General features: G+C 50.9%; 1 protein-coding gene across 1 annotated transcript in view; it reads right to left on the reverse strand.

The window, feature by feature from the left end:
- Nucleotides 1-27955, reverse strand: part of LOC147091461 (uncharacterized) — a 76139-nt gene that overhangs the window by 11621 nt on the left and 36563 nt on the right. Inside the window, exon 7 of the mRNA XM_085976806.1 lies at nucleotides 5148-5243. Coding sequence (XP_085832932.1) covers nucleotides 5148-5243 — 96 coding nt within the window. The remainder of the gene's footprint in view (nucleotides 1-5147; nucleotides 5244-27955) is intronic.

Here is a 27955-nt window from a genome sequence, read left to right on the forward strand (position 1 = left end):
TAGTCGAAAACGAACCAAAATTAAGAATAATAAAATACAACTTTGGAGGATGGAACTGGCCTCTTTTGGTTATACCATTCTCTATCGGCCTGGCAAGGAGAATGTGGCCCCGGACACCCTCACACGGGCATTCTGCTCCACTATGTCATCCTCCACTCTCATGGATGTCCACAATGGTTTGTGTCATCCTGGCGTTACGCGCATGCTACATTTCGTACGATCACGGAATCTCCCTTTTTCCACTGGAGATGTAAAAAAAATATGCTCAGAATGCCGGCTTTGTGCGGAATTAAAACCTCAGTTCTTCCGCCCCTCAGATGGTATACTCATACATGCAACCCAACCGATGCAACGACTTAGCATCGATTTTAAGGGCCCAGTGCCCTCTTCAACTCGGAACACATATTTGCTCACCATGATCGACGAATATTCACGTTTTCCGTTTGCCTTCCCCTGCTCCAATATGCTGGCGTCCACAGTAATCTGCTGCCTTGAGCAGGTATTTTCTCTCTGTGGCATGCCGGCTTATATTCACTCAGATCGGGGTCCATCCTTTATGTCAAGGGAACTCAAGGACTACCTCTCAGAACGGGGAATTGCTACAAGCAAAACAACACCATACCATCCCATCGGAAATGGGCAGGTAGAGAGGTATAACGGTATCATCTGGAATTCCGTACATCTCGCTTTAAGATCTCGGGGCCTACCAGACCAGCAATGGGAAACAGTGCTTCCGGATGCATTGCACTCTATACGGTCCCTGCTTTCTACAGCCACAAATACTACACCTCATGAGCGGTCCTTTGGATTCCAGCGTCGCTCATCTCATGGAACATCACTCCCGTCATGGCTAACTACTCCTGGACCTGTATTACTCCGAAGATACGTTCGGACGTCTAAAAATGACCCTCTTGTAGACGAGGTCGAACTAACCGATGCCAACCCCACCTATGCAAACATACGATATTCCGACGGCCGAGAATCTACCGTATCATTACGGGATCTGGCTCCCTGCCCACCAGGACCTAGTGGGACATCGGGTGATGGCATTTCACCAGGAAACTCTTGGGACCTATCGGGTACCCCTCTCCAGGATCCTGATCGGACACCAACTAGCTTGGTGCCGGTAGAACCCCGTGCTCAAGGTTACGACCCTCCCAGTACCGCGCATGAAAGTACTGATCCGCCACAGACCAGCTCTGCACCTCCCTCTGAACAGAGGCAGTCCGACTTTGAACCTATTGGGGCTCGTACTCGAAGCCATGATCTCCCCGACCCTTCACAGGGCAATCCAGGCCACACAGACTCTGACCAATGGCCAACCGCATGTAAGCGGACCAGCGACCCTCTACGACGGGAATCCAAACGGGTGCGACTCTTCCTTGTTCGGCGGCTACGGACCAAAAGGTAGACCACAGCCTCCTAATCCTGCAGGAGGGAAGAATGTGATAAAAATGCTAACTTCCGGGAAGTTATGTCATCACTTCCTGTGAACTATGAACTATGAACTGTGTAATTACCTCACTTCCTGTAAATGTCACTTCCTGTTGGACTGGTATAAATACTGGTCTGTTCAGTATTGTAAGAGGCTTCTACCAGAGGCATGGTAAAGACCTCTCTTGTATATAGTGTGTTTATAAGTTACTTAAAGCTTACTTTAAAGTTACTTGATGGTAAGTCTCCTTTTTCTTACATCAAACGCGTTCCACATAAGTGGCCCAATCTTCCACATCGCTATCAAAAGCAATGATGTTACCCGTTTTTGGCATCCTTGCTGAGTTTCCTTTCCTTCGGATTATGATTATTATTTTATTTTATTTTTCAAAATGGCGGCTTCCCACGCTTGGCGGCTTTTCCCGCGCTTGTTTTCTTCCCCCGCCGACAAAAAATGGCGATTACTGCGCTGTTGCCGTTCTCGCCTCCCAGCGGTCCTTTATTTTCCCCGACGCTGCTGCTCTTGTTCCCCGCCGCTCCCGCGGTCCTTGTGGACATAAACGCTTTTCTGGCTGCTGCGCGTCTCTGCCCCGATTGCAGTCCGGCCCCTGACACTGGCTGCGGTCGTGTTCACCGCTCTTTTCTTCATTTCCCTCCCCTTCTCTTACTGACAACTCGGCCGACTTCCCCCCCGTGCCGCTCGATCGGGCTTACCCGCCGCTGTCGTCGAAGGGATGTTCACTGATGTTAGACTTCGTGGCCAGAACCGAACCCGGGTTCCCGATTGCCTCCCGTGCTATGCAGTGCCCAGCAGGATGTTGAGGGTGGATGTCCTTGTTCGACGCCCGTTTCAGAGGCGAAGCTTCCTTTGATGCAACTGCCGCTAGGTAAGATCAGACTCGTCGCCACTGTTGAGTCTGTGTTTCCAAATGTAGTTATGCTGAATAACTGGACACAGACTACAGAAATACTTAAACAGGTCTTTAGTAACTGAGGGTCAGGGCTGAACTGGAATACACTTTGCTCCACAGGGTTTATACACCGGTGTGGTCACCACCGGTACTACAATGTACAGGAGCCATCAAAAAGTAGTCCATCACCTTAAGGTATCCTCTTAAGGTGGTACAGGTTACATACACTACACTCTCAGTCATTGCAGCCAACACAACTCAGTCACTGCAGCCCAATTCCCTCAGTCACTGCAGCCCACTCCCCTCAGTGACTGTAGCCCAACCCCCTCAGTCACTGCAGCCCACTCCCCGCAGTCACTGCAGACCACTCCCCTCAGTCACTGCAACCCTCTCCCCTCAGTCACTGCAGCCCACTCCCCTCAGTCACTGCAGCCCACTCCCCTCAGTCACTGCAGCCCTCTCCCCTCAGTCACTGCAGCCCACTCCCCTCAGTCACTGCAGCCCACTCCCCTCAGTCACTGCAGCCCACTCCCCGCAGTCACTGCAGACCACTCCCCTCAGTCACTGCAGCCCACTCCCCTCAGTCACTGCAGCCCACTCCCCTCAGTCACTGCAGCCCACTCCCCTCAGTCACTGCAGCCCACTCCCCTCAGTCACTGCAGCCCACTCCCCTCAGTCACTGCAGCCCTCTCCCCTCAGCCACTGCAGCCCACTCCCCTCAGTCACTGCAGCCCACTCCCCTCAGTCACTGCAGCCCACTCCCCTCAGTCACTGCAGCCCTCTCCCCTCAGTCACTGCAGCCCACTCCCCTCAGCCACTGCAGCCCTCTCCCCTCAGTCACTGCAGCCCACTCCCCTCAGTCACTGCAGCCCACTCCCCTCAGTCACTGCAGCCCACTCCCCTCAGTCACTGCAACCCTCTCCCCTCAGTCACTGCAGCCCACTCCCCTCAGTCACTGCAGCCCACTCCCCTCAGTCACTGCAGCCCACTCCCCTCAGCCACTGCAGCCCACTCCCCTCAGCCACTGCAGCCCACTCCCCTCAGTCACTGCAGCCCACTCCCCTCAGTCACTGCAGCCCACTCCCCTCAGTCACTGCAGCCCACTCCCCTCAGTCACTGCAGCCCACTCCCCTCAGTCACTACACCCTCTCCCCTCAGTCACTGCAGCCCACTCCCCTCAGTCACTGCAGCCTCTCCCCTCAGTCACTGCAGCCCACTCCCCTCAGTCACTGCAGCCCACTCCCCTCAGTCACTGCAGCCCACTCCCCTCAGTCACTACACCCTCTCCCCTCAGTCACTGCAGCCCACTCCCCTCAGTCACTGCAGCCCACTCCCCTCAGTCACTGCAGCCCTCTCCCCTCAGTCACTGCAGCTCACTCCCCTCAGTCACTGCAGCCCACTCCCCTCAGTCACTGCAGCCCACTCCCCTCAGTCACTGCAGCCCACTCCCCTCAGTCACTGCAGCCCACTCCCCTCAGTCACTGCAGCCCTCTCCCCTCAGTCGCTGCAGCCCACTCCCCTCAGCCACTGCAGCCCACTCCCCTCAGCCACTGCAGCCCACTCCCCTCAATCACTGCAGCCCTCTCCCCTCAGTCACTGCAGCCCATTCCCCTCAGTCACTGCAGCCCACTCCCCTCAGTCACTGCAGCCCACTCCCCTCAGCCACTGCAGCCCACTCCCCTCAGCCACTGCAGCCCACTCCCCTCAGTCACTGCAACCCTCTCCCCTCAGTCACTGCAGCCCACTCCCCTCAGTCACTGCAGCCCTCTCCCCTCAGTCACTGCAGCCCTCTCCCCTCAGTCACTGCAGCACACTCCCCTCAGTCACTGCAGCCCACTCCCCTCAGTCACTGCAGCTGACTCCCCTCAGTCACGGCAGCCCTCTCCCCTCAGTCACTGCAACCCTCTCCCCTCAGTCACTGCAGCCCTCTCCCCTCAGTCACTGCAGCCCTCTCCCCTCAGTCACTGCAGCCCACTTCCCTCAGTCACTGCAGCCCTCTCCCCTCAGTCACTGCAGCCCTCTCCCCTCAGTCACTGCAGCCCACTCCCCTCAGTCACTGCAGCCCACTCCCCTCAGTCACTGCAGCCCTCTCCCCTCAGTCACTGCAGCCCTCTCCCCTCAGTCACTGCAACCCTCTCCCCTCAGTCACTGCAGCCCACTCCCCTCAGTCACTGCAGCCCTCTCCCCTCAGTCACTGCAGCCCTCTCCCCTCAGTCACTGCAGCCCACTCCCCTCAGTCACTGCAGCTGACTCCCCTCAGTCACGGCAGCCCACTCCCCTCAGTCACTGCAGCCCATCCCTCTCAGTCACTGCTCCATTCCCCTGAGTCACTGCAGCCCACTCCCCTCAGCCACTGCAACCCACTAACCTCAGTCACTGCAGCCCTCTCCCCTCAGTCACTGCAGCCCACTCCCCTCAGTCACTGCAACCCATTCCCCTCAGTCACTGCAGCCCTCTCCCCTCAGTCACTGCAGCCCTCTCCCCTCAGTCACTGCAGCCCACTCCCCTCAGTCCCTGCAGCCCACTCCCCTCAGTCACTGCAGCCCTCGCCCCTCAGTCACTGCAACCCACATTAATCACTAACACCCACTCGCCTCAGTCCCCTCATTTCACTCCCCACACAGTTCTCTTGACCCTCTCCTCAGACCCTGCATCCCACTGTTCTCGGTCTCCTCATCTCCACTCCTCAGTAAGATAATCCCACACCCCTCATTGAGATACTGGATACATCTGAGGACAGATTATTGCAGCAGTAACATTGTGTGAACAGGCTGCTTAGAATGGAACCCACAAGGCAGATACCTGAGGCTGCCGACCCCGCTGGAATAGTGGATGTACGGTCAGCTGATTCACGAGTTGATTGATCCTCAGGTTCCTGAGTTGGGGTTGTCTCTAATTCTGCAATAAAGGAAAAGGCACATGGCAGAGTGCAGAGTGGAGAAGAGCAGAATGCGTCATCAGGCTTTTTACAGGAGCCTAGAGACTGTCATACAACAGTCTTTATAAAATGCATAATCTTGCAGTTCTATTCACCTCAGTGACTACATCCCACTCCCCTCAGTCTCTGCATCCCACTCCCCTCAGTGACTGCAGATCTCTTCCCTCAGTCACTGCAGCCCACTCCTCTCATTCACTGCAGCCCACTGCCCTCAGTCAATGCAGCCGGCTGACCTCAGTCACTGGAGCCCACTCACCTCAGTCACTGCCTCCAATCCCCTTAGTCACTTTCTCTCACTTCCCTCAGTCACTGCAGCTCATTCCCCTCAATCACTGCAGCAAACCCCCCTCAGTCACTGCAGCCCACTCCAGTCAGTCACTGCAGCAAACTCCCCTCAGTCACCGCCTCCCACTCACGCCAGTCACTACAGCCCACTCACCTCAGTCACTGCAGCCGACACCCCTCAGTCACTGCAGCCCACTCCAGTCAGTCACTGCAGCACACTCCCCTCAGTCACCGCCTCCCACTCATGCCAGTCACTACAGCCCACTCACCTCAGTCACTGCAGCCGACACCCCTCAGTCACTGCAGCACACTCCCCTCAGTCACTGAAGTCCACTCCCCTCAGTCAGAGCTGCAGGCCCACCTCAGTCATTGTAGCCCACTCCCCTCAGTCACTGCAGCCCACTGCCCAGTACGTGCAGTCCACTCCACTCAGTCGCCGCAGCCAATCCCCTTAGTCACAGCTGCCCAATCACCTCAGTCACTGCAGCCCATTCCACTCAGTCACTGGAACCCACTCCACTCAGTCACTGCATCCCATTTCGCTCAGCCACTGCAGCCCACTACACTCATTCACTGCATCGCAGTCCCCTCATTCAATGCATCCCACTCCCTTCAGTCACTGCATCCCACTCCCCTCAGTCACAGCAGCCCACTATCCTCATTCACTGCATCCCACTCCCCTCATTCACTGAATCCCACTCCCCTACATCACTTCAGCCCACTCCTCTCAGTCACTGCAGCCCACTCCCCTTAGTCTCTGCATCCCATTCCCCTCCGTCACTGCAGTCCACTCCCCTCAGTCATTGCAGCCCATTCCCCTCAGTCACAGCAGCCCACTATCCTCATTCACTGCATCCCACTCCCCTCATTCACTGAATCCCACTCCCCTACATCACTTCAGCCCACTCCCCTCAGTCACTGCAGCCCACTCCCCTCAATCACTGCAGCCCACTCCCCTCAGTCACTGCAGCCCACTCCCCTCAGTCACTGCAGCCCACTCCGCTCAGTCATTGAAGAATGTTAAAAATCTAATAATCAAGAAAAAACTCGTCAAATAACGCTGGACGTCCAGCTGGTGGCGGAGTCCAAGAAATATAAATCCTCGGGCGTGGGCCCAGTTTTTTCAGGGTCTTTTTGTAAGACAAGGATCTAGTGAAGTACAACTAGACACTGATATTCTGAAACAAGTTGATTAAACCCTTGCTTTATGCACAAACCAAGTGCGTAGTGAGCTTTATTACGTCAAACCCCACACCCTCAGATAGGTACATCGCCCGCCCCTCAGTTACTACAGCCCACTCCCCTCAGTCACTGCTGCCCACTCCCCTCAGTCACAACAGCGCACACCCCTCAGTCACAACTACCCACTCCCCTCAGTCACTGCAGCCCAATCTCCCCAATCAGAACAGCCCACTAACCTAAATCTCTGCAGCTCACTCTCCTCAATCACAACAGCCCACTCCACTCAGTCACACCAACCCACTCCCTCAGTCACTGCAGCCCACTCCACTCAATCACAACAGCCAACTCCCCTAAATCACTGCAGCTCACTCCCCTCAGTCACAACAACCCACTCCCCTCAGTCACAGCATCCCACTCCCCTCAATCACAACTACCCACTCCCCTCAGTCACAGCATCCCACTCCCCTCAGTCACTGCTGCCCACTCCCCTCAGTCACAACAGCACACTCCCCTCAGTCACTGCAGCTCACTCCCCTCAATCACAACTACCCACTCCCCTCAGTCACAACAGCACACCCCCCTCAGTCACTAAATCCCACTCCGGTCAGTCACTGCGCCCACTCCCCTCAGTCACTGCACCACATTCCCCTCAGTCATTGCAGCCCACTCCCCTCAGTCATTGCTGCCCACTACCCTCTGTAACGTCATTCTACTCCCCTCAGTCACTGCAGCCCACTCGCCTCAAACAGTGAAGCCCACTCACCTCAGTCAATGGATTCCCCTCCCCTCACACACTGCAGCCCACTCCCCTCAGTCATTGCAGCCCACTCCCCTCAGTCCCTGCCCCCACTCCCCTCAGTCACTACACCCCTCCCCTCAGCCACTGCAGCCCACTCCCCTCAGACAGTGAAGCCCACTCACCTCAGTCAATGGATTCCCCTCCCCTCACACACTGCAGCCCACTCCCCTCAGTCATTGCAGCCCACTCCCCTCAGCCCCTGTCCCCACACCCCTCAGTCACTACACCACTCCCCTCAGCCACTGCAGCCCACTCCCCTCAGTCATTGCAGCCCACTCCCCTCAGTCCCTGCCCCCACTCCCCTCAGTTACTGCAGCCCACCCCCTCAGTCACTGCAGCCCACTCCCCTCAGCCACTGCAGCCCACTCCCCTCAGTCATAGCAGCCCACCCCCTCAGTCACTGCAGCCCACCCCCCTCAGTCACTGCAGCCCACTCCCCTCAGTCACTGAAGCCCACCCCCCTCAGTCACTGCAGCCCACTCCCCTCAGTCACTGTAGCCCAACCCCCTCAGTCACTGCAGCCCACCCCCCTCAGTCTTTGAAGCCTGTTATAAATCTCATAATCAAGAAATAACTCAGGAAATAATGCTGGACGGCCAGTTGGTGGCGGCGTACAAGGAGTATAAATACTCAGGCGTGGGCCTTTTTGTAAGGCAAGGATCTAGTGAAGTACAAATGGACATCCATGTTCTAAAACAAGCTGATCGAAGCGTGGCTTTATGCTCAAACCAAACGCGTAGTGAGTTGTATTATGTCAAAGCCCATTCCCCTCAGTCACTGCAGCTCACTCCCCTTCTGACATGGCAGCTCACTCCCCTCAATCACAACAACCCACTCCTCTCAGTCACTAGAGCCAACTCTCCTCAGTGACAACATACAACTCCGGTCAGTTACTGCAGCACATTCCCCTCAGTCACTGCATTCCACTCTCCTTAGTCACTGCACCACACTCCCCTCAGTCACTGCACCACACTCCCCTCAGTCACTGCATTCCACTCTCCATAGTCACTGCACCACACTCCCCTCAATCACTGCATTCCACTCCCCTCAGTCACTGCACCACACTCCCCTCAGTCACTGCAATCCACTCCCCTCAGTCACTGCACCACACTCCCCTCAGTCACTGCACCACACTCCCCTCAGTCACTGCATTCCACTCTCCATAGTCACTGCACCACACTCCCCTCAATCACTGCATTCCACTCCCCTCAGTCACTGCATCACACTCCCCTCAGTCACTGCAATCCACTCCCCTCAGTCACTGCACCACACTCCCCTCAGTCACTGCACCACACTCCCCTCAGTCACTGCACCACACTCCCCTCAGTCACTGCACCACACTCCCCTCAGTCACTGCACCACACTACCCTCAGTCACTGCACCACACTCCCCTCAGTCACTGCATTCCACTCTCCATAGTCACTGCACCACACTCCCCTCAATCACTGCATTCCACTCCCCTCAGTCACTGCACCACACTCCCCTCAGTCACTGCACCACACTCCCCTCAGTCACTGCACCACACTCCCCTCAGACACTGCATTCCACTCTCCATAGTCACTGCACCACACGCCCCTCAGTCACTGCAATCCACTCCCCTCAGTCACTGCACCTCACTCCCCTCAGTCACTGCACCACACTCCCCTCAGTCACTGCACCACACTCCCCTCAGTCACTGCAATCCACTCCCCTCAGTCACTGCACCACACTCCCCTCAGTCACTGCACCACACTCCCCTCAGTCACTGCATTCCACTCTCCATAGTCACTGCACCACACTCCCCTCAATCACTGCATTCCACTCCCCTCAGTCACTGCACCACACTCCCCTCAGTCACTGCAATCCACTCCCCTCAGTCACTGCACCACACTCCCCTCAGTCACTGCACCACACTCCCCTCAGTCACTGCATTCCACTCTCCATAGTCACTGCACCACACTCCCCTCAATCACTGCATTCCACTCCCCTCAGTCACTGCATCACACTCCCCTCAGTCACTGCAATCCACTCCCCTCAGTCACTGCACCACACTCCCCTCAGTCACTGCACCACACTCCCCTCAGTCACTGCACCACACTCCCCTCAGTCACTGCACCACACTCCCCTCAGTCACTGCATTCCACTCCCCTCAGTCACTGCATTCCACTCCCCTCAGTCACTGCATTCCACTCCCCTCAGTCACTGCACCACACTCCCCTCAGTCACTGCAATCCACTCCCCTCAGTCACTGCACCACACTCCCCTCAGTCACTGCACCACACTCCCCTCATTCACTACATCACACTCCCCTCATTCACTACATCACACTCCTCTCATTCACTACATCACACTCCCCTCATTCACTACATCCCACTCCTCTCATTCACTACATCACACTCCCCTCATTCACTACATCACACTCCCCTCATTCACTACATCACACTCCCCTCATTCACTACATCACACTCCCCTCATTCACTACATCACACTCCCCTCAATCACTACATCACATTCCCCTCATTCACTGCATCACACTCCCCTCATTCACTACATCACTCTCCCCTCATTCACTACATCACACTCCCCTCAATCACTACATCACATTCACCTCATTCACTACATCACACTCCCCTCAATCACTACATCACATTCCCCTCATTCACTGCATCACACTCCCCTCATTCACTACATCACTCTCCCCTCATTCACTACATCACATTCCCCTCATTCACTACATCACACTCCCCTCATTCACTACATCACACTCCCCTCATTCACTACATCACTCTCCCCTCATTCACTACATCACACTCCACTCATTCACTACATCACACTCCCCTCATTCACTACATCACACTCCCCTCAATCACTACATCACATTCCCCTCAATCACTACATCACACTCCCCTCAGTCACTGCATTCCACTCCCCTCAGTCACTGCACCACATTCCCCTCAGTCACTGCAAACCACTCCCCTCAGTCACTGCACCACACTCCCCTCAGTCACTGCACCACTCTCCCCTCATTCACTACATCACACTCCACTCATTCACTACATCACACTCCCCTCATTCACTACATCACACTCCCCTCAATCACTACATCACACTCCCCTCAATCACTACATCACACTCCCCTCATTCACTACATCACACTCCCCTCATTCACTACATCACACTCCCCTCATTCACTACATCACACTCCCCTCATTCACTACATAACACTCCCCTCATTAACTACATCACACTCTCCTCATTCACTACATCACACTCCCCTCTTTCACTACATCACACTCCCCTCAGTCACTGCAATTCACTCCCCTCAGTCACTGCACCACACTCCCCTCAGTCACTGCACCACACTCCCGTCATTCACTACATCACACTCCCCTCATTCACTACATCACACTCCCCTCATTCACTGCATCACACTCCCCTCATTCACTACATCACACTCCCTTCATTCACTACATCACACTCCCCTCATTCACTGCATCACACTCCCCTCATTCACTACATCACACTTCCCTCATTCACTACATCACACTCCCCTCATTCACTACATCACACTCCCCTCATTCACTTCATCACACTCTCCTCATTCACTACATCACACTCCCCTCATTCACTACATCACACTCCCCTCATTCACTACATCACACTCCCCTCATTCACTTCATCACACTCCCCTCATTCACTACATCACACTACCCTCATTCACTACATCACACTCCCCTCATTCACTACATCACATTCCCCTCATTCACTACATCACACTCCCCTCATTCACTACATCGCACTCCCCTCATTCACTACATCACACTCCCCTCATTCACTACATCACACTCCCCTCATTCACTGCATCACACTCCCCTCATTCACTACATCACACTCCCCTCATTCACTACATCACACTCTCCTCATTCACTACATCACACTCCCCTCATTCACTACATCACACTCCCCTCATTCACTACATCACACTCCCCTCATTCACTACATCACACTCCCACACTCCCCTCATTCACTACATCACACTTCCCTCAGTCACTACATCACACTCCCCTCATTCACTACATCACACTCCCCTCATTCACTACATCGCACTCCGCTCATTCGCTACATCACACTCTCCTCATTCGCTACATCACACTCCCCTCATTCACTACATCACACTCCCCTCATTCACTACATCACACCCCCTCATTCACTACATCACACTCCCCTCATTCACTACATCACACTTCCCTCAGTCACTACATCACACTCCCCTCAGTCACTACATCACACTCCCCTCATTCACTACATCACACTCTCCTCATTCACTACATCACACTCCCCTCATTCACTACATCACACTCCCCTCATTCACTACATCACACTCCCCTCATTCACTACATCACACTTCCCTCAGTCACTACATCACAGTCCCCTCAGTCACTACATCACACTCCCCTCATTCACTACATCACACTCCCCTCATTCACTACATCACACTCCCCTCATTCTCGACATCACATTCTCCTCATTCACTACATCACACTCTCCTCATTCACTACATCACACTTCCCTCAGTCACTACATCACACTCCCCTCATTCACTACATCACACTCCCCTCATTCACTACATCACACTCCCCTCATTCACTACACCACACTTCCCTCAGTCACTACATCACAGTCCCCTCATTCACTACATCACACTTCCCTCAGTCACTACATCACACTCCCCTCATTCACTACATCACACTCCCCTCATTCACTACATCACACTCCCCTCATTCACTACATCACACTCCTCATTCACTACATCACACTCCCCTCATTCACTACATCCCACTCCCCTCATTCTCTACATCACACTCTCCTCATTCACTACATCACACTCCCCTCATTCACTACATCACACTCTCCTCATTCACTACATCACACACTCCTCATTCACTACATCACACTCCCCTCATTCACTACATCACTCCCCTCATTCACTACATCACACTTCCCTCATTCACTACATCACACTCCCCTCATTCACGACATCACACTCCCCTCATTCACTACATCACACTCCCCTCATTCACTACATCACACTCCGCTCATTCACTACATCAATCTCCCCTCATTCTCTACATCACACTCCCCTCATTCACTACATCCCACTCCCCTCATTCACTACATCACACTCCCCTCATTCACTACATCACACTCCCCTCATTCACTACCTCAAACTCCCCTCATTCACTACATCCCACTCCCCTCATTCACTATATCATACACCCCTCATTCTCTACATCACACTCCCCTCATTCACTACATCACACTTCCCACATTCACTACATCACACTCCCCTCATTCACTACACCACACTCCCATCATTCACTGCATCACACTCCCCTCATTCACTACATCACACTCCCCTCATTCACTACATCACACTCCCGTCATTCACTACATCACTCTCCCCTCATTCAGTGCATCACTCTCCCCACATTCACTACATCACTCTCCCCGCATTCACAACATCACACTCCCCTCATTCACTACATCACACTCCCCTCATTCACTACATCACACTCCCCTCATTCACTGCATCACTCTCCCCTCATTCACTACATCACACTCCACTCTTTCACTACATCACACTCCCCTCATTCACTACCTCACACTCCCCTCAATCACTACATCACACTCCCCTCATTCACTACATCACACTCCCCTCATTCACTACATCACACTCCCCTCATTCACTACATCTCACTCCCCTCATTCACTACATCACACTCCCCTCATTCACTACATCACACGCCCCTCATTCACTACATCACACTCCCCTCATTCACTACATCACACTGCCCTCATTCACTACATCACACTCCCCTCATTCACGACATCACACTCCCCTCATTCACTACATCACACTCCCCTCATTCACTGCATCACACTCTCCTCATTCACTACATCACACTCCCCTCATTCACTACATCACACTCCCCTCATTCACTACATCATACTCCCCTCATTCACTACATCACACTCCCCTCATTCACTACATCACACTCTCATCATTCACTACATCACACTCCCCTCATTCACTACATCACACTGCACTCATTCACTACATCACACTCCCCTCATTCACTACATCACTCTCCCCTCATTCACTACATCACCCTCTCCTCATTCACTACATCACACTCCCCTCATTCACTACATCACACTCCCCTCATTCACTACATCACACTCTCCTCATTCACTACACCACACTCCCCTCATTCACTACATCACACTCCCCTCAGTCACTGCACCACACTCCCCTCAGTCACTGCACCACACTCCCCTCAGTCACTGCACCACACTCCCCTCAGTCACTGCACCACACTACCCTCAGTCACTGCACCACACTCCCCTCAGTCACTGCATTCCACTCTCCATAGTCACTGCACCACACTCCCCTCAATCACTGCATTCCACTCCCCTCAGTCACTGCACCACACTCCCCTCAGTCACTGCACCACACTCCCCTCAGTCACTACATCACACTCCCCTCATTCACTACATCACACTCCCCTCATTCACTACATCACACTCCCACACTCCCCTCATTCACTACATCACACTTCCCTCAGTCACTACATCACACTCCCCTCATTCACTACATCACACTCCCCTCATTCACTACATCGCACTCCGCTCATTCGCTACATCACACTCTCCTCATTCACTACATCACACTCCCCTCATTCACTACATCACACTCCCCTCATTCACTACATCACACCCCCTCATTCACTACATCACACTCCCCTCATTCACTACATCACACTTCCCTCAGTCACTACATCACACTCCCCTCAGTCACTACATCACACTCCCCTCATTCACTACATCACACTCTCCTCATTCACTACATCACACTCCCCTCATTCACTACATCACACTCCCCTCATTCACTACATCACACTCCCCTCATTCACTACATCACACTCCCCTCATTCACTACATCACACTTCCCTCAGTCACTACATCACAGTCCCCTCAGTCACTACATCACACTCCCCTCATTCACTACATCACACTCCCCTCATTCACTACATCACACTCCCCTCATTCTCGACATCACATTCTCCTCATTCACTACATCACACTCTCCTCATTCACTACATCACACTTCCCTCAGTCACTACATCACACTCCCCTCATTCACTACATCACACTCCCCTCATTCACTACATCACACTCCCCTCATTCACTACACCACACTTCCCTCAGTCACTACATCACAGTCCCCTCATTCACTACATCACACTCCCCTCAATCACTACATCACACTCCCCTCAATCACTACATCACACTCCCCTCATTCACTACATCACACTCCCCTCATTCACTACATCACACTCCCCTCATTCACTACATCACACTCCCCTCATTCACTACATAACACTCCCCTCATTAACTACATCACACTCTCCTCATTCACTACATCACACTCCCCTCATTCACTACATCACACTCCCCTCAGTCACTGCAATTCACTCCCCTCAGTCACTGCACCACACTCCCCTCAGTCACTGCACCACACTCCCGTCATTCACTACATCACACTCCCCTCATTCACTACATCACACTCCCCTCATTCACTGCATCACACTCCCCTCATTCACTACATCACACTCCCTTCATTCACTACATCACACTCCCCTCATTCACTGCATCACACTCCCCTCATTCACTACATCACACTTCCCTCATTCACTACATCACACTCCCCTCATTCACTACATCACACTCCCCTCATTCACTTCATCACACTCTCCTCATTCACTACATCACACTCCCCTCATTCACTACATCACACTCCCCTCATTCACTACATCACACTCCCCTCATTCACTTCATCACACTCCCCTCATTCACTACATCACACTACCCTCATTCACTACATCACACTCCCCTCATTCACTACATCACATTCCCCTCATTCACTACATCACACTCCCCTCATTCACTACATCGCACTCCCCTCATTCACTACATCACACTCCCCTCATTCACTACATCACACTCCCCTCATTCACTACATCACACTCCCCTCATTCACTACATCACACTCTCCTCATTCACTACATCACACTCCCCTCATTCACTACATCACACTCCCCTCATTCACTACATCACACTCCCCTCATTCACTACATCACACTCCCACACTCCCCTCATTCACTACATCACACTTCCCTCAGTCACTACATCACACTCCCCTCATTCACTACATCACACTCCCCTCATTCACTACATCGCACTCCGCTCATTCGCTACATCACACTCTCCTCATTCACTACATCACACTCCCCTCATTCACTACATCACACTCCCCTCATTCACTACATCACACCCCCTCATTCACTACATCACACTCCCCTCATTCACTACATCACACTTCCCTCAGTCACTACATCACACTCCCCTCAGTCACTACATCACACTCCCCTCATTCACTACATCACACTCTCCTCATTCACTACATCACACTCCCCTCATTCACTACATCTCACTCCCCTCATTCACTACATCACACTCCCCTCATTCACTACATCACACGCCCCTCATTCACTACATCACACTCCCCTCATTCACTACATCACACTGCCCTCATTCACTACATCACACTCCCCTCATTCACGACATCACACTCCCCTCATTCACTACATCACACTCCCCTCATTCACTGCATCACACTCTCCTCATTCACTACATCACACTCCCCTCATTCACTACATCACACTCCCCTCATTCACTACATCACACTCCCCTCATTCACTACATCACACTCCCCTCATTCACTACATCACACTCTCATCATTCACTACATCACACTCCCCTCATTCACTACATCACACTGCACTCATTCACTACATCACACTCCCCTCATTCACTACATCACTCTCCCCTCATTCACTACATCACCCTCTCCTCATTCACTACATCACACTCCCCTCATTCACTACATCACACTCCCCTCATTCACTACATCACACTCTCCTCATTCACTACACCACACTCCCCTCATTCACTACATCACACTCCCCTCATTCACTCCATCACACTGCCCTCATTCACTACATCACACTCCCCTCATTCACTACATCACACTCCCCTCATTCACTGCATAACACTCCCCTCAATCACTACATCACACTCCCCTCATTCACTACATCACACTCTCCTCATTCACTACATCACACTCCCCTCATTCACCACATCACACTCCCCTCATTCACTACATCACACTCTCCTCATTCACTACATCACACTCCCCTCATTAACTACATCACATTCCCCTCATTCACTACATCTCACTCCCCTCATTCACTACATCACACTCCCCTCATTCACTACATCACACTCCCCTCATTCACTACATCACACTCCCCTCATTCACTGCATCACACTCCCCTCATTCACTACATCACACTCCCCTCATTCACTACATCACACTCCCCTCATTCACTATATCACACTCTCCTCATTCACTACATCACACTCCCCTCATTCAGTACATCACACTCCCCTCATTCACTACATCACACTCCCCTCAATCACGACATCACACTCCCCTCATTCACTACATCACACTCCCCTCAATCACTGCATCACACTCTCCTCAATCACTACATCACACTCCCCTCATTCACTACATCACACTCTCCTCATTCACTACATCACACTCCCCTCATTCACTACATCACACTCCCCTCATTCACGACATCACACTCCCCTCATTCACTACATCACACTCCCCTCATTCATTGCATCACACTCCCCTGATTCACTACATCCCACTCCCCTAATTCACTACATCCCACTCCCCTCATTCACTGCATCACACTCCCCTCATTCACTACATCACACTCCCCTCATTCACTACATCACACTCCCCTCATTCACTACATCCCACTCCCCTCATTCACTACATCACACTCCCCTCATTCACTACATCACACTCCCCTCATTCACTACATCACACTCCCCTCATTCACTACATCACACTCTCCTCATTCACTACATCACACTCCCCTCATTCTCTGCATCACACTCCCCTCATTCACTACATCACACTCTCCTCATTCACTACATCACACTCCCCTCATTCACTGCATCACACTCCCCTCATTCACTACATCACACTCCCCTCATTCACTGCATCACACTCCCCTCATTCACGACATCACACTCCTCTCATTCACTACATCACACTCCCCTCATTCACTACATCACACTCCCCTCATTCACTACATCACACTCCCCTCAATCACTACATCACACTCCCCTCATTCACTACATCACACTCCCCTCATTCACTACATCACACTCCCCTCAATCACTACATCACACTCCCCTCATTCACTACATCACACTCCCCTCATTCACTACATCACACTCTCCTCATTCACTATACCGCACTCCCCTCATTCACTACATCACACTCCCCTCATTCACGACATCGCACTCCCCTCATTCACTACATCACACTCCCCTCATTCACTACATCACACTCGCCTCATTCACTACATCACACTCCCCTCATTCACTACATCACACTCCCCTCATTCACTACATCACACTCCCCTCATTCACTACATCACACTCCCCTCATTCACTACATCACACTCCCCTCATTCACTGCATCACACTCCCCTCATTCACTACATCACACTCTCCTCATTCACTACATCCCACTCCCCTCATTCACTACATCACACTCCCCTCATTCAATACATCCCACTCCCCTCATTCACTGCATCACATTTCCCTCATTCACTACATCACACTCCCCTCATTCACTACATCACACTCCCCTCATTCACTACATCACACTCCCCTCATTCACTACATCACACTTCCCTCATTCACTACATCCCACTCCCCTCATTCACTACATCCCACTCCCCTCATTCACTACATCACACTTCCCTCATTCACTACATCACACTCCCCTCATTCACTACATCACACTCCCCTCATTCACTACATCACACTCCCCTCATTCACTACATCACTCTCCCCTCATTCACTACATCACACTCCCCTCATTCACTACATGACACTCCACTCACTCACTACATCACACTCCCCTCATTCACTACATCACACTCCTCTCATTCACTACAACACACTCCCCTCATTCACTACATCACACTCCCATCATTCACTACATCACACTCCCCTCATTCACTACATCACACTCCCCTCATTCTCTACATCACACTCCCCTCATTCACTACATCACACTCCCCTCATTCACTACATCACACTCCACTCATTCACTCCATCACACACCCCTCATTCACTACATCACACTCCCCTCATTCACTACAACACACACCCCTCATTCACTACATCACACTCCACTCATTCACTCCATCACACTCCCCTCATTCACTACATCACACTCCCCTCATTCACTACATCACACTCCCCTCATTCACTACATCACACTCCCCTCATTCACTACATCACACTCCCCTCATTCACTACATCACACTCCACTCATACACTACATCACACTCCCCTCATTCACTACATCACACTCCCCTCATTCTCTACATCACACTCCCCTCATTCACTACATCACACTCCCCTCATTCACTACATCACACTCTCCTCATTCACTACATCACACTCCCCTCATTCACTACATCACTCTCCCCTCATTCACTACATCCGGCTCCCCTAACTCACTACATCCTACTCCCCTCATTCACTACATCACATGCCCCTCATTCACTACATCTCACTCCCCTCATTCACTACATCACACTCCCCTCATTCACTACATCACACTCCCCTCATTCACTACATCACATTCCCCTCATTCACTACATCACACTCCACTCATTCACTACATCGCACTCCACTCATTCACTACATCACACTCCCCTCATTCACTACATCACACTCCCCTCATTCACTACATCACACTCCCCTCATTCACTACATCACACTCCCCTCATTCACTACATCACACTCCCCTCATTCACTACATCACATTCCCCTCATTCAATACATCACACTCCCCTCTTTCACTACATCACACTCCCCTCATTCACTACATCACACTCCCCTCATTCACTACATCACACTCCCCTCATTCACGACATCACACTCCCCTCATTCAATACATCAGACGCCCCTCATTCACAACATCACACTCCCCTCATTCACTACATCACACTCCCCTCATTCACTGCATCACACTCCCCTCATTCACTGCATCACACTCCCCTCATTCACTGCATCACACTCCCCTCATTCACTACATCACACTCCCCTCATTCACTACATCACACTCCCCTCATTCACTACATCACACTCCCCTCATTCACTACACCACACTCCCCTCATTCACTACATCACACTCCCCTCATTCACTACATCACACTCCCCTCATTCACTACATCACACTCCCCTCATTCACTACATCACACTCCCCTCATTCACGACACCACACTCCCCTCATTCACTACATCACACTCCCTTCATTCACTACATCACACTCCCCTCATTCACTACATCACACTCCCCTCATTCACTACATCACACTCCCCTCATTCACTACATCACCCTCCCCTCATTCACTACATCACACTCCCCTCATTCACTACATCACACTCCCCTCATTCACTACATCACACTCCCCTCATTCACTACATCACACTCCCCTCATTCACTACATCACACTCTCCTCATTCACTACATCACACTCCCCTCATTCAGTACATCACACTCCCCTCATTCACTACATCACACTCCCCTCAATCACGACATCACACTCCCCTCATTCACTACATCACACTCCCCTCAATCACTGCATCACACTCTCCTCAATCACTACATCACACTCCCCTCATTCACTACATCACACTCTCCTCATTCACTACATCACACTCCCCTCATTCACTACATCACACTCCCCTCATTCACGACATCACACTCCCCTCATTCACTACATCACACTCCCCTCATTCACTACATCACACTCCCCTGATTCACTACATCCCACTCCCCTAATTCACTACATCCCACTCCCCTCATTCACTGCATCACACTCCCCTCATTGACTACATCACACTCCCCTCATTCACTACATCACACTCCCCTCATTCACTACATCCCACTCCCCTCATTCACTACATCACACTCCCCTCATTCACTACATCACACTCCCCTCATTCACTACATCACACTCCCCTCATTCACTACATCACACTCTCCTCATTCACTACATCACACTCCCCTTATTCTCTGCATCACACTCCCCTCATTCACTACATCACACTCTCCTCATTCACTACATCACACTCCCCTCATTCACTGCATCACACTCCCCTCATTCACTACATCACACTCCCCTCATTCACTGCATCACACTCCCCTCATTCACGACATCACACTCCTCTCATTCACTACATCACACTCCCGTCATTCACTACATCACACTCCCCTCATTCACTACATCACACTCCCCTCAATCACTACATCACACTCCCCTCATTCACTACATCACACTCCCCTCATTCACTACATCACACTCCCCTCAATCACTACATCACACTCCCCTCATTCACTACATCACACTCCCCTCATTCACTACATCACACTCTCCTCATTCACTATACCGCACTCCCCTCATTCACTACATCACACTCCCCTCATTCACTACATCGCACTCCCCTCATTCACTACATCACACTCCCCTCATTCACTACATCACACTCGCCTCATTCACTACATCACACTCCCCTCATTCACTACATCACACTCCCCTCATTCACTACATCACACTCCCCTCATTCACTACATCACACTCCCCTCATTCACTACATCACACTCCCCTCATTCACTGCATCACACTCCCCTCATTCACTACATCACACTCTCCTCATTCACTACATCCCACTCCCCTCATTGACTACATCACACTCCCCTCATTCACTATATCCCACTCCCCTCATTCACTGCATCACATTTCCCTCATTCACTACATCACACTCCCCTCATTCACTACATCACACTCCCCTCATTCACTACATCACACTCTCCTCATTCACTACATCACACTCCCCTCATTCACTACATCACACTTCCCTCATTCACTACATCCCACTCCCCTCATTTACTACATCCCACTCCCCTCATTCACTACATCACACTTCCCTCATTCACTACATCACACTCCCCTCATTCACTACATCACACTCCCCTCATTCACTACATCACACTCCCCTCATTCACTACATCACACTCCCCTCATTCACTACATCACTCTCCCCTCATTCACTACATCACACTCCCCTCATTCACTACATGACACTCCACTCACTCACTACATCACACTCCCCTCATTCACTACATCACACTCCTCTCATTCACTACATCACACTCCCCTCATTCACTACATCACACTCCCATCATTCACTACATCACACTCCCCTCATTCACTACATCACACTCCCCTCATTCTCTACATCACACTCCCCTCATTCACTACATCACACTCCCCTCATTCATTACATCACACTCCACTTATTCACTCCATCACACTCCCCTCATTCACTACATCACACTCCCCTCATTCACTACAACACACACCCCTCATTCACTGCATCACACTCCACTCATTCACTCCATCACACTCCCCTCATTCACTACATCACACTCCCCTCATTCACTAAATCACACTCCCCTCATTCACTACATCACACTCCCCTCATTCACTACATCACACTCCCCTCATTCACTACATCACACTCCCCTCATTCACTACATCACTCTCCCCTCATTCACTACATCCGGCTCCCCTAACTCACTACATCCTACTCCCCTCATTCACTACATCACATGCCCCTCATTCACTACATATCACTCCCCTCATTCACTACATCACACTCCCCCTCATTCACTACATCACACTCCCCTCATTCACTCCATCACATTCCCCTCATTCACTACATCACACTCCACTCATTCACTACATTGCACTCCACTCATTCACTACATGCACACTCCCCTCATTCACTACATCACACTCCCCTCATTCACTACATCACACTCCCCTCATTCACTACATCACATTCCCCTCATTCAATACATCACACTCCCCTCTTTCACTACATCACACTCCCCTCATTCACTACATCACACTCCCCTCATTCACTACATCACACTCCCCTCATTCACGACATCACACTCCCCTCATTCAATACATCAGACGCCCCTCATTCACAACATCACACTCCCCTCATTCTCTACATCACACTTCCCTCATTCACTACATCACATTCCCCTCATTCACTACATCACTCTTCCCTCATTCACTACATCACATTCCCTCATTCACTACATCACACTTCCCTCATTCACTACATCACATTCCCCTCATTCACTACATCACACTCCCCTCATTCACTACATCACACTCCCCTCATTCACTACATCACACTCCCCTCATTCACTACATCACACTCCCCTCATTCACTGCATCACACTCCCCTCATTCACTGCATCACACTCCCCTCATTCACTACATCACACTCCCCTCATTCACTACATCACACTCCCCTCATTCACTACATCACACTCCCCTCATTCACTACACCACACTCCCCTCATTCACTACATCACAATCCCCTCATTCACTCCATCACACTCCCCTCATTCACTACAGCACACTCCCCTCATTCACTACAATCACACTCCCCTCATTCACTACATCACACTCCCCTCATTCACTACATCACCCTCCCCTCATTCACTACATCACACTCCCCTCATTCACTACATCACACTCCCCTCATTCACTACATCACACTCCCGCTCATTCACTACATCACACTCCCCTCATTCACTACATCACACTCCCCTCATTCACTACATCACACTCCCCTCATTCACTACATCACACTCCCCTCATTCACTACATCACTCTCCCTCATTCACTACATCACACTCCCCTCATTCACTACATCACACTCCCCTCATTCACTACATCACACTCCCCTCATTCACTACATCACTCTCCCCTCATTCACTACATCACACTCCCCTTCATTCACTACATCACACTCCCCTCATTCACTACATCACTCGCCCCTCATTCACTAGATCACACTCCCCTCATTCACTACATCACTCTCCCCTCATTCACTACATCACACTCCCCTCATTCACTACATCACACTCCCCTCATTCACTACATCACACTCCCCTCATTCACTACATCACACTCCCCTCACTCACTACATCACACTCCCCTCATTCACTACATCACACTCCCCTCATTCACTGCATCACACTCCCCCTCATTCACTACATCACACTCCCCTCATTCACTACATCACACTCCCCTCATTCACTACATCACACTCCCCTCATTCACTACATCACACTCCCCTCATTTAATACATCAGACGCCCCTCATTCACTACATCACACTTCCCTCATTCACTACATCACACTCCCCTCATTCACTACATCACACTTCCCTCATTCACTACATCACATTCCCCTCATTCACTACATCACACTTCCCTCATTCACTCCATCACATTCCCCTCATTCACTACATCGCACTTCCCTCATTCACTACATCACATTCCCCTCATTCACTACATCACACTCCCCTCATTCACCACATCACACTCCCCTCATTCACTCCATCACACTCCCCTCATTCACTACATCACACTCCCCCTCATTCACTGCATCACACTCCCCTCATTCACTACATCACCACTCCCCTCATTCACTACATCACACTCCCCTCATTCACTACATCACACTCCCCTCATTCACTACATCACACTCCCCTCATTCACTACATCACACTCCCCTCATTCACTACATCCACACTCCCCTCATTCACTACATCACACTCCCCTCATTCACTACATCACACTCCCCTTCATTCACTACATCACACTTCCTCTCATTCACTACATCACACTCCCTCATTCACTACATCACACTCCCCTCATTCACTACATCACACTCCCCTCATTCACTACATCACACTCCCCTCATTCACTACATCACACTCCCCTCATTCACTACATCACTCTCCCCTCATTCACTACATCACACTCCCCTCATTCACTACATCACACTCCCCTCATTCACTACATCACACTCCCCTCATTCACTACATCACACTCCCTCATTCACTACATCACACTCCCCTCATTCACTACATCACACTCCCCTCATTCACTACATCACACTCCCCTCATTCACTACATCACACTCCCCTCATTCACTACATCACACTCCCCTCATTCACTACATCACACTCCCCTCATTCACTACATCACACTCCCCTCATTCACTACATCACACTCCCCTCATTCACTACATCACACTCCCCTCATTCACTACATCACTCTCCCCTCATTCACTACATCACACTCCCCTCATTCACTACATCACACTCCCCTCATTCACTACATCACACTCCCCTCATTCACTACATCACACTCCCTCATTCACTACATCACACTCCCCGTCATTCACTACATCACACTCCCCTCATTCACTACATCACACTCCCCTCATTCACTCATCACTCCCTCACTACATCACACTCCCCTCATTCACTACATCACACTCCCCTCATTCACTACATCACACTCCCCTCATTCACTACATCCCTCACTCCTACTCATTCCCTCATTCACTACATCACTCTCCCCTCATTCACTACATCACCACTCCCTCATTCACTACATCACACTCCCCTCATTCACTACATCACACTCCCTCATCACTACATCACACTCCCTCATTCACTACATCACACTCCCCTCATTCACTACATCACACTCCCCTCATTCACTACATCACACTCCCCTCATTCACTACATCACACTCCCCTCATTCACTACATCACACTCCCCTCATTCACTACATCACACTCCCCTCATTCACTACATCACACTCCCCTCATTCACTACATCACACTCCCCTCATTCACTACATCACACTCCCCTCATTCACTACATCACACTCCCCTCATTCACTACATCACACTCCCCTCATTCACTACATCACACTTCCCCTCATTCACTACATCACACTCCCCTCATTCACTACATCACACTCCCCTCATTCACTACATCACACTCCCCTCATTCACTACATCACACTCCCCTCATTCACTACATCACACTCCCCTCATTCACTACATCACACTCCCCTCATTCACTACATCACACTCCCCTCATTCACTACATCACACTCCCCTCATTCACTACATCACACTCCCCTCATTCACTACATCACACTCCCCTCATTCACTACATCACACTCCCCTCATTCACTACATCACACTCCCCTCATTCACTACATCACACTCCCCTCATTCACTACATCACACTCCCTCATTCACTACATCACACTCCCTCATCACTACATCACACTCCCTCATTCACTACACCACACTCCCCTCATCACTACATCCACACTCCCTTCATTCACTACATCACATTCCCTTCATTCACTACATCACACACCCCTCATTCACTACATCACACTCCCTTCATTCACTACATCACACTCCCCTTCATTCACTACATCACACTCCCCTCATTCACTACATCACACTCCCTCTCATTCACTACATCACACTCCCTCTTCATTCACTACATCACACTCCCCTCATTCACTACATCACACTCCCCTCATTCACTACATCACACTCCCCTCATTCACTACATCACACTCCCCTCATTCACTACATCACACTCCCCTCATTCACTACATCACACTCCCCTCATTCACTACATCACACTCCCCTCATTCACTACATCACACTCCCCTCATTCACTACATCACACTCCCTCATTCACTACATCACACTCCCTCATTCACTACATCACACTCCCCTCATTCACTACATCACACTCCCTCATTCACTACATCAGCATGCCCTCATTCACTACATCACACTCCCCTCATTCACTACATCACACTCCCCTCAATTCACTACATCACACTTCCCCTCATTCACTACATCACACTCCCCTCATTCACTACATCACACTTCCCTCATTCACTACATCACACTTCCCCCTCATTCACTACATCACACTCCCCTCATTCACTACATCACACTTCCCCTCATTCACTACATCACACTCCCTCATTCACTACATCACACTCCCCTCATTCACTACATCACACTCCCCTCATTCACTACATCACACTCCCCTCATTCACTACATCACACTCCCCTCATTCACTACATCACACTCCCCTCATTCACTACATCACACTCCCCTCATTCACTACATCACACTCCCCTCATTCACTACATCACACTCCCCTCATTCACTACATCACACTCCCCTTCATTCACTACATCACACTCCCCTCATTCACTACATCACACTCCCCTCATTCACTACATCACACTCCCCTCATTCACTACATCACACTCCCCTCATTCACTACATCACACTCCCCTCATTCACTACATCACACTCCCCTACATTCACTACATCACACTCCCTCATTCACTACATCACACTCCCCTCATTTCACTACATCACACTCCCCTCATTCACTACATCCACACTCCCCTCATTCACTACATCACACTCCCTCATTCACTACATCACACTCCCCTCATTCACTAACATCACACTCCCCTCATTCACTACATCACACTCCCCTCATTCACTACATCACACTTCCCTCATTCACTACATCACACTCCCCTCATTCACTACATCACACTCCCCTCATTCACTACATCACACTCCCCTCATTCACTACATCACACTCCCCTCATTCACTACATCACACTCCCCTCATTCACTACATCACACTCCCCTCATTCACTACATCACACTGCCCTCATTCACTACATCACACTCCCCTCATTCACTACATCACACTCACCCTCATTCACCTACATCACACTCCCCTCATTCACTACATCACACTCCCCTCATTCACTACATCACACTCCCCTCATTCACTACATCACACTCCCCTCATTCACTACATCACACTCCCCTCATTCACTACATCACACTCCCCTCATTCACTACATCACACTCCCCTCATTCACTACATCACACTCCCCTCATTCACTACATCACCTACTTCCCCTCATTCACTACATCACACTCCCCTCATTTCACTACATCACACTCCCCTCATTCACTACATCACACTCCCCCCTCATTCACTACATCACACTCCCCTCATTCACTACATCACACTCCCTCATTCACTACATCACAATCCCCTCATTCACTACATCACACTCCCCTCATTCACATACATCTCACCCTCTCCCCTCATTCACTACATCACACTCCCCTCATTCACTACATCACACTCCCCCTCATTCACTACATCACACTC

This window comes from Somniosus microcephalus, unplaced genomic scaffold (genome assembly GCF_052327205.1).
Source record: "Somniosus microcephalus isolate GS21.2 unplaced genomic scaffold, FLI_Smic_1.0 unresolved_chr3, whole genome shotgun sequence".
In the NCBI taxonomy this organism is placed as follows: domain Eukaryota; kingdom Metazoa; phylum Chordata; class Chondrichthyes; order Squaliformes; family Somniosidae; genus Somniosus; species Somniosus microcephalus.